The sequence below is a fragment of the Puma concolor genome, chromosome D4 (genome assembly GCF_028749965.1).
Source record: "Puma concolor isolate L17-30 chromosome D4, mPumCon1.1.hap2, whole genome shotgun sequence".
In the NCBI taxonomy this organism is placed as follows: Eukaryota; Metazoa; Chordata; class Mammalia; order Carnivora; family Felidae; genus Puma; species Puma concolor.
In genome coordinates, this window is record NC_141679.1 from 61,687,213 (window position 1) to 61,702,560 (window position 15,348).

At 53.4% G+C, this 15,348-nt stretch overlaps 1 protein-coding gene across 1 annotated transcript in view; it reads right to left on the bottom strand.

Moving 5' to 3' along the window:
• GABBR2 (gamma-aminobutyric acid type B receptor subunit 2) overlaps positions 1-11,335 on the bottom strand; it is a 349,107-nt gene extending 337,772 nt beyond the window's left edge. Inside the window, exon 1 of the mRNA XM_086683581.1 lies at positions 11,000-11,335. Coding sequence (XP_086539707.1) covers positions 11,000-11,320 — 321 coding nt within the window. The 5' untranslated portion in view covers positions 11,321-11,335. The remainder of the gene's footprint in view (positions 1-10,999) is intronic.
• Positions 11,336-15,348: the final 4,013 nt, after the last annotated feature.

A 15,348-nucleotide genomic window follows, 5' to 3' on the forward strand; every position in this document is an offset into this window, starting at 1 on the left:
CACCATTCAAGCAGGCAACATTTGCTAAGCACTTACAATGTGCCAGGGGCCATGCTAGGTGCTCGGACACAGACACCTTCATCCACTCACAGATATCACCAAGTGCCTGCAGGCTCTGTGCTGGGCACTGGGACATGGCAGGTGCCCAACAGATGACATGCCTGTCTTCATGGGCTGGCCCAGCTCGCAGCCAGCAGTGACAACACAGAACTATGAGGACTTCACCAGAAACAACAGCCCGGTCCCAAGGGCCGGGGAAATTCACCACCGAGCTCTCAGTCTGTCAAATCCTCCTAGGAATGAATGGGGTTGGAAACAACCACATAGAAAACCCACTCAATGAAACTCACACACAGATCACACTCTTTTTCGTTGGCCTCAAACACATGGTCCCCCATTGAATGTGACAACAAAGCCTTTCACATGTTCAAATACATTGTAATGAAGTGAGAGTAAAATTGAGTGGGTGCCCACTGCATGTGCCCTGTGTGCTCAGTGGTTTATGTGAATGTTCTACATCAACCTTCAAATTAGCCCTCTGAGACAATGGCATCCCCATTCCACAGATGACAGTCCGAGGCTCGGGGGGAGCAGCACCAGCACATGCGCGCACATCGTCCGATTCCAAACGTTACGGGCTTTCCACAGTGCCCAGCCGACTCCCCGACACAGCACAGGCCTTGGAAAACACACAGAAAGACATCTGAAGATGCAGATTGGCCCCAGGAATCCTTCCGCACTCATCCATTTGTGGCACAGATACTTGCTGAGCACTGACTAGGTGCCAGAAACTACTGGGCACTACAGTGAGCCAAAACAGAACAGCCCCTGCACTTACAGAGTTCATGGTCCCCTGGAGGAACAGGGAAGCCCGACAGGGATCAAACAGTCCAACAAACGTAAAATTGCCATCGTGGTAGGCACTAGAAAGGAAAGGTATGTGGTTCTCAGAGAAAACAGGGCAGGGGATTCTTCCCAATCAGGGAGGATAGAGAAAGCCTACTTGAGCTGGTATCTAATAGATGAAGACAGGTGGCAAAAGTGTTCCAGACAGTGCAACGGCTTGTGCAAAGGCCCTGTCTGGGCCGGGGTAGAGGAGGGCACACTCACCTGAGAAACTGACGGGACACATATCTAGGCCCAGAGTGAGAAGGGACAGCGTGCAGCACCAAAGCTGGGGAGTGGGTGGGCCTGACTCTGCAGGGCCTCTGAAGCCACAGGGGAAGTTTTGATCCTACCCCCAGGACAAGCTGAGTTCCTGCAGGGTATCAGGCAAGGAGGCCGCCTGATCAGAGTCCTAATTGTCCTCTGCTCCTCGGGGACAGCCCCTGCACGTGCCCCTGGCCTGACCCATCGCCCTTCTCATGCTGCTAGGTAATGATTCCAGGAGGCCTTGCTGCCTGCCTTTGAGGGCACGGCTGTTGTGGGTTCATCCGCACATGCCCCGCACCCAGCCCCAGGCCTGGCACTGAGCTCCAAGCGTAACGGAAGCAGCACTGCTCCTGCGAGGTGATCCGGAAGAGACACACACAGACACAAACACTGACACCCCAAGTAAACACTACAGGAGGTGGCAAGCTCCGCAGGTGCAAGGGAAGCAGAGCGTGGATCTCTGCGAGCCAGGTGTGTAGACAGACGTGCTAGAAGTGAGGAGAGAGTGCAGCCGGGCTGTGTGTGTGACTGAGTGGGTGGACAAGGAAATGGGAGAGGGTGGGGCCGAGTTAGACGGAGAGACGAGCGGTTGGGTGAAGTTTGCGGAAATAAAATAAAAAAGCATCAGCTACTGACAACACGTGCCACTTGCCTTTATGGGAGGAGGGTAAGAAAAGTACAGGAATACGCCGTTCCCTGGGTGCTTACGCAGGAGACATCCAAGTCAGATCGCCCGGACTGAAATCCCAGCTCACCACCTGGTTGGCTGCCGGGTTCCGTAAGTCACGTGACCTCGCCACGCCTCACCTGTACGGTGCAGGCGCGGATGGTACCAGCCTCATCACGTCCGTGAGAGGATTACATCAGCCAGTGATGCAAAGCACCCGACACAGAGACGACACACGCTCAGCGCGGGGTAAAGGTGAGTTATGGCTGCTGTGGTAGTCCCTCTGCACCTACATACACACTTGCAAAGAAACGTCTCCATTTCCTTTTCCTGTTTCTGTAACAAGATTAGCAGCTCTCCAAGGGCTTGCCAATGTTTCTGGGACTCGCAGAGTCCAGCAAGGAGCTCAGAGGCGTCAGCCGGGCCCCCAGAGGACACCGAGTAGAGTGACAGGCGAGCCACTTCTCCTGTCAAAGTCGAAGGCCTGCTGAGCCAGCCCAGGACCGTAGCATGATGCTCTGACCGTATGCCCTGGAGTGGGCTTCCAGGTCCCTGTCCGCCAGTTAACTTCCTGAAACATTTCTGGGCATTCTCAGAAAAGCTTCAGTGAATGGGTAGTCCTAGAAACAAAGTGATTTGGATAATATAGTGATTATTATCAGGATGGCTGTTGCTTTCAAAATCAGTTCCCTCTGAACAAAGTCAAGTGGATCATAAGCAGAGTGTGAAAATATCATTTTCTCTCTGCCCCCTCCTGACCCTGCGCCATGAGAGCAGCAATAATGCATCACTCCACAGAATCTTTCTTTGGCTAGATTTTATCTGAATGGTGACTGATGATGTCCTTGCCAAGTGGCAGGAGAGGGGTCTGCTTTAGCCAGCAGCTGCGCAACGTGGGCACTGATGAAGACAGATGAATCCATTTACTCAGTACTCTGGATCCACCACCAATTTTCTAGATGACAATGACACTTCATCCTTCCACCGTTGGAGACTATTCAAAAAGACTGGAAAAGTAGAAAACTGGCAAAAGAATTCCCCAATCTGCCCCCAAAAGGTGTCACCAGGTTCATGCCCTTTACTCAAGAATTCTCCGGCCCCCGACCTCATCTCATAACGGATTTACTCTTGTTTTGCACATGATTCTAACACTAATGAACTCGGTTATCTGATTTGGGGTCCAGACCAAAACCAGATCAGGAAGATGGTCACCTCTAAAAAAGAAAGTCAGTCTTGCCCAGGAGCAGGGAGCCTGGAATAAGTCTTGCGATTGAGAGGATCCCAGGACACCTCTTCATTCACTATACCCAGACCTGCTGCTAGGGCACCTGGCTCGCCCCGGCTGATGGCTTGGCTCCATTCCTGCAATTTCTACTAGGACCAGAGCCCAGTCCAGCCTCTGTCGGCTCTCATGCTCCCTGGAGGTGGGAATGGGCTGCGGCAACCTGATTCCTACACCCACCAGCTGCCGGTTTAGAGGACTGCTCCGATAAACCAATCTGAAACCATAATAGTTCTCAGATGCTGGCAAGTATTTGTGTCCTCGGTTCTGGTGTGTCTTGGAAGATGCTTATGTGTGCTTGTCAGGGGACAGAAGGATGACATCAGCTTTGCACGTATTCTATTGGAACATCTAACAAATAACCTTTCCCCTTTGCATTCCACAACAACGGGGACCCTGAAAGTACCAGATAACAAGAACCCAAATGAACAACTAAATAAAGAGCAAGCAGGAAGCTCACCCCACATGGCTTGGCATTCAGAGCACCTCCTCAATTTGTTAAAACTATGCCCATTAATCCTCTTACGGCCAGAGAGCTGGGTTCCAGGCTTTTAGATCTATTGGTTTGTTCAATAAATACTTATTGAGCTCCTGCTCTATGCCTGGCTCTGAGATTGTGCCTGGAGGGACCACAAGGGAGCCAGACACACTCAGCGCCTGCTTTCACAGTGCTCACAACGGGGCAGAGATCCTCAAGCCTGCTACAATTTGCAGAGAGAAGCAGGAACTTCCCCGTGGTCTTAACAACTAACCTAGCACCAGAGCCCAGACCGCCAACCCCATCTGGGGCTCCCACTCCCATGGCTTCAGCCTGACGCACCTGCTTGTTCCTAGAAAGGGACAAGAGAGAAAGGCATCTCACCAGCCTCACGGCACATCGTTACATAAGCCTGCAGAATGAGAACAAAATTAAGGAGCAGATGAATACAGATGCTCTTTGGGTGAACCATGCCATTTAATTTTCTCACCTGCCTACAATCAAAATAAATAACCAAAAAAGTAAGCAATGAGAAGCCACTTACATTCACAACCGGACACGGGGAACGACCAAACAGGTGCCTCCGAAAGGGGGACGCCTTCCCCAGCGTCCTCCGCTGACCCCTACCGTGGTTGGCTCACACCATGTGTGATGCTTTCTGTCTCCCTGACCACCTGTTTAGACTGTGAGCTCCTCGAGGGCAGGGTTTGTGTCACATCTGCCGCTGTGTCCCAGAGCCTAGAACAGGGCCTGGCAGAAAGTTCTACCAATGAGAGTGTGTCGCACTAGGGCACTGAGGCAGAGGCCGGGAGTGTCTGCGGCAGCCGTGGAGGTGCTCGCATCCTCTTTCTCTAACACCCCCTCAGCCACACGGCATTGGAAAACAAGATTACAGATAACACTGCTTTAAATTTATATCATGTCATGAGGTTCCATATCCATGATATGTATTCCTTATTACAGCCCCGTGAGGTCAGCATAGTTGTCCCCATATGGTACAGGAATGACAGTGACAACAATGACAATATAGCAGCGAATATTTACTGGGCACTCACGGTGTACCAAGCAATGATTTGATTACTTTCCCAGGGTGGTCTCATTTGTTAGCCCCATTTTATAGATGAAGAAATGGAGGCAAAGTGGCTTGCCCCAGGTCACCAAGCAGATAAGTGGTACCCAACAGGGACACAAACCCAGGTCTCCTGATACATTGAGGAGCACATCCAACAGGTGTCAGGAGCTCAGGTTGCCGAGGGGTCTAGAGAGGGAATTGGGCATTCTGTGCTCAGCCTCACCCCTACAGGGACGCTCTCTCCTTGCTCCTCTACAATGCAGTGCCTGGAATCAGTGACTCTTGCCCGCCAGACCCACCCACTCGATCCCCCCATGGATCCCTCTCTGTTGCCCCTCCAGCCCCATCGGGTCTCAGTGCTGCCCATTCCCCTCCAAGAGCTCTCACCCTGCCTCTCCACCTCCGCTCAAGCCTCAGCATCTCTTCCCTTCAACTGCTGGAGTAGCTTCTTGGCCTCTCTGTCTCCAGGCTCATCTGTCTACCATCTCAGCGCTGCATTCCCTCTGGCCCTGATCATGTCACATCCATGTTCGAAACCACCACCCACACACGGCACATCACAGTTCCAGAATAAAGTCCAGCCTTCTTGACATGTTATTCAAGGCCTTCCACACCCACCACTAGGCCACCTATCCCTCCACAAGCCCGCCGCTCAGGGGAAAACAACAAGTCAGTGATCCCCAAACACACCTCACACTTTGTCACTTCTATCCTTTGATCTTGAGGATCCTTCCTGGGATCGAACCTCCATTTCTCTGAGTCCCTGCTTCTCTGTGTCAACATTATATTTGCCCTTCCAGCCCCACCTCGACTTCTCCTCCTCCAGGAAGCCTCTCTTGACTTAGATATGATCTTCCCTTTCTCTTAATGCCCTTAGCATCTCTGGTTTCTTTCTTGAATGTAGTGTTTGCCACATGCCTGCCTTTATGGATATCTGTGATCAGACCCCCCCCCCCCCCCGGCATCCACACCTTTAACAGCCTCTGATGTCCTTCAAGGAATCATCTCTTCTCCACTCCCCACCCATGTGTTTAGGCAGGGCTGACCTCGCTGCCCTCTCCCTCCATGAAAGGCTAGCTGATGTCCCAGACCCATCAGTGTCATGTGATTGGCGCAGGGATGGACACATGACCCAATTCAAGCCAATGAGAGCTGAGTTTGGGACTTTTGCTGAAACATTTGGGAAAGAAACACTGCTGGAGTTTCGAAACTGGGAGTGTGTAAATGTGCAGCTGGTAGGGGCCACCTGTGCCACCACATAGGTAGAGCCTGCCTGAGAGTGAAGCCAAACACAGAGGAAATCAGAGCCAAGAGACAGAGAGAGACATTTTTTTAAAAATATAACTTCAGGGGCGCCTGGGTGGCGCAGTCGGTTAAGCGTCCGACTTCAGCCAGGTCATGATCTCGCGGTCCGGGAGTTCGAGCCCCGCGTCGGGCTCTGGGCTGATGGCTCGGAGCCTGGAGCCTGTTTCCGATTCTGTGTCTCCCTCTCTCTCTGCCCCTCCCCCGTTCATGCTCTGACTCTCTCTGTCCCAAAAATAAATAAAGGTTGAAAAAAAAATTAAAAAAAAATATATATATATAACTTCAGAAGACCAGAGGGGAGGGGAAGGAGGGAAAAAAGTTACAGAGAGGGAAGGAGGCAAACCATAAGAGACTCTTAAATACTGAGAACAAACTGAGGGTTGATGGTGGGGGGGAGAGGGGAAAGTGGGTGATGGGCATTCAGGAGGACACCTGTTGGGATGAGCACTGGGTGTTGTATGAAAACCGATTTGACAATAAGTTCTAAATATGTGTGTGTGTGTGTGTGTGTGTGTGTGTGTGTGTGTGTATAATTTCAGTCCCTGGATTTAGCCATGCCTGAATATGAATACAGCCCACTCCAGGATTTTTCAGTCATGTGAACCAGTTAACAGGGGGTTTCTCTCACTTGCAATGAATCCTAAACAATTCCCCTCCTAAGGGCCAGGTACCATACTGGGTAGTGGGGCTATAACCACAGAGAAGAGACAGTCTGATCCTAAAAGGGTTAATTTTATATCCTTTTATTTCTAAAAACAGCTGCATTGAAATATCATTCATATATCACAACATTTATTCTTTTCAAGCGTATGATTCTGTGGTTTTTGAATAGTCGTACAACTGTGCAGTCATTACCACGATTGCTTTCTATCTTACCTTGGAAATGGCAAATATGTGCTTGCCCTGTCCTCCCCTGTGCACCGGCTCCTCTCTCAAACCCAGGGCTGGGCTTAGCCCCCTTCTGAGGCACCAGCAACCACAGCAGGCGCTCCCCTAATGCCTGCAGACTTGTACTCAGACATCCTTGAAAAGCTCAGCCTCCATCCAACAGTTGTTTGGGCCCCTTCTAAAGCACAATGAATGAGACAACGGATTTGGCAAAGCGGCTCAAGAAAAGGTCATGCTCACCTATCACTAGATTTTCTCTGGGTTTTCGAAGCTGGATCCCTGCATCAGGGTAGACTTCCTGAGAGGTGCACACCTAGAATGTACTCCTTTGGCTCCCTGAATGTTTCCTAAGTTTATTACAGAATTACTTAACATAGTAACAAGGGGGGAAACATATAAATTGAACAATAGGGGAATGACTTAATATTTATGGTGTACCCACAGGACAGACCAGTATACAGCCACTAAACTGTAACTGAGAACATGGGGAAGTACCCATAATATAATGTTAACTTAATGAAACAAAATATAAACGTGCACACAGAGCAAGATTTCAAGTACATAAAATAGTGAAAACTGGCGACTAGAAGAGAATAATGCTAATTATGAGGCATAATTATCTTTGTATAGGTGGATTATGAGCAAATACTATTCTTCTTCATGCTCCTCTCTAATTTTCAATTTTTCTAAGATGCACATTACTTTAATGAAATCAGAAAAGCCAACATTATTTCTTAACGCATTCCTTGGTTATTATTTAATTAACATAGCTCCCAAAGAATGACAAACAACCATGTGAAGAAGACTCTGAATCTCCTGCAAAAGTTTTTTAAAAAGACGCTGTCCTTCAGAATCTTTTAATGAAACATGTAAGTAATGTAATCCACCATTTTTACCTTTTTACCTTGACTGCCAGGAAGCTCAGAGCTAAAACTTAATACTCACAATTACAGTAACCCAGGTTCTTGGTATAGTAATTTCCATGCTTCCCAATGGTATCTGCTGCTTCCTTTTATTTGCATATTCAGTTGTCCCCGCTTGTATTTGTATATACTCAACTCTACTTTGGAATACATAAAAGAGTATTTGCCAAAATGACTTTATCTGCAGCAGAGAAAAGAGGTCCTAACTCACAGATGCTCCCTTGGAATGTCTCATTTTTACAAACACAAGGCCACTAAGTGGGGCTTTGAATATTCTACTGCTATTCTATTTACAGTAAGAGAGTCAATCGACAGAGATCCGTGCAGGAGGCTCCTTTATTGAGACAGGCTCTCCCAGTGATCAGATTAACCCATTACTTGGTAAATCTCCATCTCTTTGAAGGCTGTGTGGACAAAGGTCCATCCTGGCTGCCCACAGTCTCTGGCCATTGACGACAGCCGATGTCAGCAAAGCCAGCCAAAATCCATTCACCACATCCATCTTGTGTCCAAGTCTACAGACAAGTGACACAGCCAGGAAGTGATTAGGGAGTATACACAATCCGCAAAGATGGCCCATCCGAAGAAAACAGGCCCAAGACACTGTAACGCAGGCCCAAACACCCTTCAGATCACTGTGGATTTTGCCGCAATTACCCACGCTGATAATCCCTTTTACTTCAGCTCAGCAAGAAAGTACCTGCACTCTGAAGACGGGCCACTTGAAAAAAATTAAGTATTATATCACCGGGGCATTCTGGCAAACATGACCCCTCAGGGCAGGAGATGACATACGTGTTTGCTTGTAAGCCAGAATTCTTTTTCTTTCTGGTGATCACTTCACTGACCCTACATGAGACTTCCAAAGTGAGAAAAACAAAACGAACGGTCTTGATATTTAGTTGTGGCCATTTGATCACACCTAAAGCAGCAACGTCTTATTATGGATCCAGGCCAGGGGAAAACGAAGGAACGGAGGCAAGAAACATTTCCTTGGTGCCTACAGCATGCCAGACAGAGCCCTGGCTGCCGGGCCTGCCAGCTCAAGGCATTTTCCACGCGGGCCTGATATCCCCCTCCCCTTAAGCATCACATCACCACCCTACAGAGTGCGCGTAACAACCCCACTTTCCCAGATGTGAGAATCTAGGCTTAGACAGATTACATACCCCATTCAAGGTCACCCAGCGGGGAGACAACTGGTGTCTGACTGGAACCCAGCTCTGACCCACCCCAAAGCCCTTGCTCTGAGATTACCCCGTGCCCCCTTCCCGTGGCCTCCTGCATCTTCCCACCAACTAAGAAGCCTCATTCTCTCGACTTTGGGCCCTCTCGCTCACAAAGTCATCAAGACGCACTTGAAAAATAAATGTATAAGCTTCAACCCGCACCCTGAAACCAAGCACCCATCCCTTTGCTGCCACAAACAAGCTAATGTGAAATCTCTTTCAGGGAAGCTTTCTGAAGGGAATAAATTGATGATGAAAACATTATGCAGCTGACAATATTTAGTAATGATGCAAGCGGGGCTGCCCTATCTACAAATGTGTCTGTCTCCAAAGAGCCGGCTCTCTCCTGTCCCTTCTGAAAGAATATATTTGGAAGCAACAGAAACAGTGGGGAGAGGACATGCCTCGATACAATTGCATGGCCGTGTCCATTTATGTGTGCCAGACAGGTACCCCAGAGAACTTGAAATGTTAGGGCAAAGATGAGGGCGATGGGAATGTCATTCAGAAATAATTCCACACCGGGTTAGCTCTGCTCAGCCACCCAGCTTGCATCCTCCCGGGGCAGAAGGAGCCTCTCCGCTTGCAGCAGCCTGTGCGCACCTCCACCAACTGCCACCCGTTCCTTCACCTTTTATTTACAGCGCAGAGCAGGCTGGTTCATCAGTGAAGGTGGGGGGAGGCGGGGAATAAGATGCAATCCAGATTTCTGCTCTTTCTCAGGGGACCAAAAAAAAGGGGGGGGTGGGGGTCAGACAGGAAAGCAGCGGAGCCTAGACTGCATGGTCAGCGCGGCAGCGTGAACCTCCTCTCTAAAGGTTCTGCACCTGGGCTGGAGCAGAAGCTCCCGGGGAGCTCCGGGAAGCCAGGGTCAAGCTCAGCTCCCGGCCAGGCTTTCTCGGCGCGGTGTTGAAGGCGCCAACAGAGCGCACTGCACAGGAAATCACTGCCCCCTTCAGGCCGCGTCTCACGGCGGCGGGAGCGTAGGGGCTCCCTCAGTCCGGAAAAACTCGCAAACCCGACCTCGCGAGGCGGACGATCGCTCCTCCAGGCCCCCTCGGCGCACGCCGGCAGCCTTGCAGACGGTGAAGGTCCGCGCTGGGCTTCAGCCAGAACCCGAGCTGCGGGCGTGAGGAGGGGGCTTGGGATGCGAAGCTCTGGGCTCTGCGGCTCCTCTCGGAGGAGGCCGGGAGGGCCAGCCCGCTGCCGCGCTCCAAGTCCGTGCTTCAAGTCTGCGCCGGGAGAAACTGCGCCTGCAGTCGCAGAGCCAACAGCAGCGGCGCCGCCGGACACCCCCGCTCGTCCGCAGCGAGACCTGCTCAGGGCACTCTCTGAGCAACTAAACCGAGGGGGAGTCTCCCCATTAAGCCGCTCCGGCTGCAGGCAGCGCCGGGCACATTCAGGCAGCAGCCTTCCAGAACCAGCGGCCCCACACCTGCCCGCGCGGTGCGGGCTCCGAGCCGCCAGCGCGCACCACGCGCCCAGCCCTCCTGCGCGCTCTGGCCCTTCGGGTCCCGGGGCCCTCCAGACCTCAAAGCGCGGCCGGGCTCTCCTGGGGGCCCGCGAGCAGGACTCGGCCTCTCTGGCCCCGGGTGGCCCAGTTTGCGGTCAATGCGCCTCTTCCTCCCACCCGGCAGTCCACATCCCCACCAACGGGACCTGGACAGGCAACCCCTGCAGGCCTTTTAGAGGGTCCAGTCCCCACGTTCGACACTCCTTCTCTGGTCAAAGGAAACCCCAGTCTTCTATCCACCTCCCCCACACCAACACACACATAGACAAAATCCCATAGGAGAGAGAGGCTCAGCAAATCTTGGTACCAGCTGTGCCAGCCAAGCCCAGAAGGACTCCGGGGTGAGCACTGAGCACCAGCCCGCGGTGCCCTCGGCAGGCACGGGTGGCTCAATCGGGGCTCTGCCCAAGGGCCAAAGCTTCCCTCGGTTCCGCACTCCCTCACCCACCGCCCCCTACATCCCCGACGGCGCGGGCTGCCGGACACTCACCTCGGTGTCGTAGAGCCGCAGGTCGAGGAAGTAGGGGCGCAGGAGCGACTCGTTGCGGATCTGCTCTATGGCCAGTTCCACGGCGGGAAGCACGCCGCGCCCGATGCTGCCCTTGGCCACCTCCTTGGTGAGCGGCATGAGGCCCATGATGGAGAGCGGCGGGCTGCTGGGCGGCGGCCGGGGGGCACCCCGCGCCCAGCCCCAGGCCCCGGGCGCCAGCGGCAGCAGCAGCGGCAGCAGCAGGAGCAGCAGCAGGCGCGCGGGCGGCGGCGGCGGCGGCGGCGGCGGCCCGGGCTGCCCGGAGCTCCGCGGGGAAGCCATGCCGCGCCGCGGGCTGCGGGCGCCGGCTCACTCGGCCCGCATGGCCTGGCCCGGCCCGCCGCCCCGCGCCAAGCTCTCCCCGCGGCGCCCGCGCAATGGCGCCGGTCCCGGCCCCGGCCCCGGCCCCGGCTCCGGCTCCGGCTTGGGCTCCGGCTCCTGCTCGGCTCAGAACGGCCGCGGCGGCGGCGGCAGCGGCGGCGCCCGTGACGGATCAATCACGCCGGGAAGGGGTGGGAGCGAGCGGAGTGCGGGAGGCGGGGAGCGAGAGAGCAAACGCGGAGAGGGGGGCCGGCGTCTTCGCGCGCGCCTCTCTCCGGCGCGGCCACCGCGAACCAGGCCGCCTCCGCCCGCCCCCGTGCGCGCTCTGAGCCGCTCTCCCGCCGGGAGCCGCTCCGCGGCAGCCCCTGGAGCCTGGCCGGGGGAGGGCGGGCGGCAGGAAACGCGGGAGGCGAAGGCGAAGCTGCTCCGCGGCGGCTCGGGCCGCCTCCGGGGACGGGGACGGGCCGTGCGCGCCGGGGGAGGGGGAGGCGCTGGCGCAGGGGCGGCCGCGGGGAGGGCCGCCTTTCCTGCACACGCACACACGCGCCCCCGGCCCTCCGCCGCGCGGGCGGCCGATGTCCGCGCACCGCGGGGGACCCGGGCGCCCGGGGCACGGGGGTTGGGGGAACGTGGACTGCGTGCTGGTACGCGCAGTGGCCGCCGCCGCTCCGCCGAGCGCTTCCTGCACGGTGGTTTGGGACTGCTGCTCGGAGGTCTGACTGGGAAGGTCTGGGCTGACTGCGCGCCACGGAGGCGTCCTAGAGGCACCTGAAGCCTTGTGCTCTTCTGTTCCGCGCGGGTGTCTGGGGAGGCCCTAACCGAGCCCGAAGGGGCGGCCAAAGATGCCACCGGCGCTCGAACATCCCTTGGTGCTAAGGTATCCGGCGCTTATGGCCTTGACTGAGAGTCCCCCACTTTCCCCACCAGACTGAGAAGCCGTCCCCTGCCAACCTCAGAAGAGACTAGGGTCCACACCTTGCGGGTGCTACCGCCCCCTCCAGGCATTTGACCTCCCCGCGTCCCCACTCCCAAAGGGCTCCGCCCAGCAACATTCCTCCGGGTGGGATCACCGCCCAGAGCAGATCCGTGCTCCCCTGGACTTGGCCCTCTCGGCTGGGTTGCCCTGGCTAACCTTACGCAAAGAAGTCCTGTGATCTGACCTAGCCCCTCCATCCTTGAAGAATAGGAATCGTAGGTCATTAAAATATAAAATCCCAAGGGGTGATTAATGAGGGGAGACAGTAGGACATCAAATAAGAAAACATCCTTGTGCTTGAACCAACCATTGTGGACCATATCGACGACCTTGTAACAAGGTTGGCAGTTTAACCTTCACTGAACATTTCCTACATGCCTTATAATGTAATCCTCACAACAGCTCAATGAACTAAGTACTGTGTTTATCATCCTCACTTTACAGGTGAATACACCGAGGCTCAGAGAGGTTCCAGCTTGTCCAAGTACACAGAGCTACCAAGGTAGGACCGGACCCCAGAGCAGGAGCTCTGTGCATAGTGCAGTGGGAGCCAGGATAGGGAACAACTTCCCCTATGGGAGGGGCGCTGCCCTGATTTTGATTGTTCTGAACCTCCGTTCTCTTAGGTATGTGGTGAAGGAGTTGGACCAGATGATGTCCACAGCCTTGCTCTTCTGGAGTGAGGTAGGGACAGCCCTGAATCACAGGCTAGATTATCAGGAAGTATGAGGACAGAGAGGAGCGGCTGAGCCCAACTCCTCGAGAGTACCCTGGACAGCTCTGGGGAACCCAGGCCAAGTTCTCTCTGTCCCAACTCCTCTTTCTAGACTTCTGCAGACACCGCTCCTGAGCTGCACATAGCTGGAGGGTTTGCGTGAGCAGAGTTCACCAGAGCATCTCCACAAACAAAACCAAAAACGGTCCAGATGACAGGTAATCTCGCTTAGCTGGTGTCTCACTTGACATGACAGATATCCTCCTGGTCATAGGTTCCAGGCATCTGCCCTTCCTCAACTTCTCAGTTCAGGTCTCTGAAGGAGCATTTCCTGTTTTCCCTTAGTCATTTGTGTTTTCCTTGTAAGCCATGCCAATATGGATTATCCACTGACACCTACATCTGGGAATAAGTTGAAAGCTGGGATAACTTTGCTTGACATTTACTAAGTGGTTGAAGGCCCTGCCCAGCAACCTGCCTTTCAGCCCCCTCTGTCTCCACTTATGGGGTGGCCTGGCCCCAAGACATGTGGCTGAGACCAGCCCTGACCTGAAGATCACCAGCTTCAACACTCTCCGTCGGCCTGGCTCCAGGCCAGGTTCTGATCTCATGCTTACTTTTAATGCCTGGGCATCCCTCTGGTTCCCAGATCCTACCCTGGCCTGTGTTTCAGTTTGGATAACTGGATTCCTGGCATGCTTCCTAGGTCTGAGTTTCTGCCTCGGTCACCAGCCTTGAGTCAATATCCCCCTACAGCTGGAGTCCAGCCTCTTGCTTTATAATAATCATTCATTCCTTCAACAAATGGTTTACAGCATCTACTATGTGCTGGGCAGTGTCCTAGGAGCTGAGGAGGCAAGAATAAACAAGCCAAACTAAAATCCCCGCTCTCATAAAATTTACATTCTAGTGGAGAGAGAGAGAGAAATAATAAACAGAAATAGTAAGGAGATATCTTAGCATGTCAGCTTGTGAAAAGTGCTTTGGAGAACAAATAAAGCAGGAAAGAGGGTTGAAACTGACAGAGTGGGGCTACAATTTGAAATAGGGGGTCACAGGAGGACATACTGAGGTGACTCTTCGGCAAAGACCTCAAAGAGGTAAGTAAGCAAGACATGCAAAGAGTGTTCCAGGTGGAGGAACAGCAAGGCCAGAGGCTCTGAGACAGGAGTGTGCCTGGCATGTTCAAGGAACAGTCAGGAAGCTGGTGTGTCTGGAGCAGAGTGAGCAAAGGGAAAAGTGGCAGTACCCAAGGTCAAAGACAGGCCGGGATCAGGTAGGACCGATTGCACCTGATGAACTGGGGAACCACTGAGGGTACTGAGTGGAACAGTGACACGACCCGATGTATTTGAACAGGATCAATCTGGCTGCAGAGTGAAGAATCATTGACAAACGAGGGAAGGTGAAAAAGGTGGAAGCAGGGAGATCAGCTAGGAGGCTGATAATAAGCCACATATAGTGGCAGGAACCAGGGCGCAAACAGAAGCTGTTAGGTTAATGTTCTTCTCATTATATTCTTAAAATTTTTTAATGTTTATTCATTTTTGAGAGGCAGAGAGAGACAGAGCATGAGCGGGGGAGGGGCAGAGAGAGAGGGAGACACAGAATTGGAAGCAGCTTCCAGGCTCTGAGCTGTCGGCAGAGCCTGACGCGGGGCTCAAACCCACAAACAGTGAGATCATGACCTGAGCCGAAGTCGGACGCTCAACCGACTGAGCCACCCAGGTGCCCTTGTTCTTCTCATTATTAATGGAATAATATGCATCAGCAGATGCCAAGTCCTAGGACTGTGGGAAACACTGATTTACAGGCTCATCTACCTTACAAGGGACTCAGTAAAGACTTAAGAAAGCGTCAGCCCAGGGCTGTGTGGCTTAAATTCTCATCTTAGCAATACTTTCTCCCACGCCCTCTCCCTACACACAAGAACCAGAAGCCAGTCTCCAAACCCTGGCTTAGAGGCTGGGGCTGCTTTGAAAGATGATGCCCATTCTCTTTCAGAGGATGTTGGGGACTCCAGGGTCCATCTGGCTGTCTTTGAGCAGGATCCCGACCCTGGGAGGATAACCAGGCTTGCCCCTGCTGTCTGTCCTTTTTCCAGGCAGGGCTGGACACCCCTTGCCACGCCGGTGCCAGCGGCAGGGATCTGCCATGTGGCAGCTGTCTCCTCCCAGGGACTGGCTCCAGTTTCCAACACCCTGTTCCCAATCGATCCCATCATCCATGTCTGCCTCTGCTCTTGCTCCAACAGCAGGGAGTTCTTCTTGTACTTTTTTCTTCAAACAAAACCAAAAA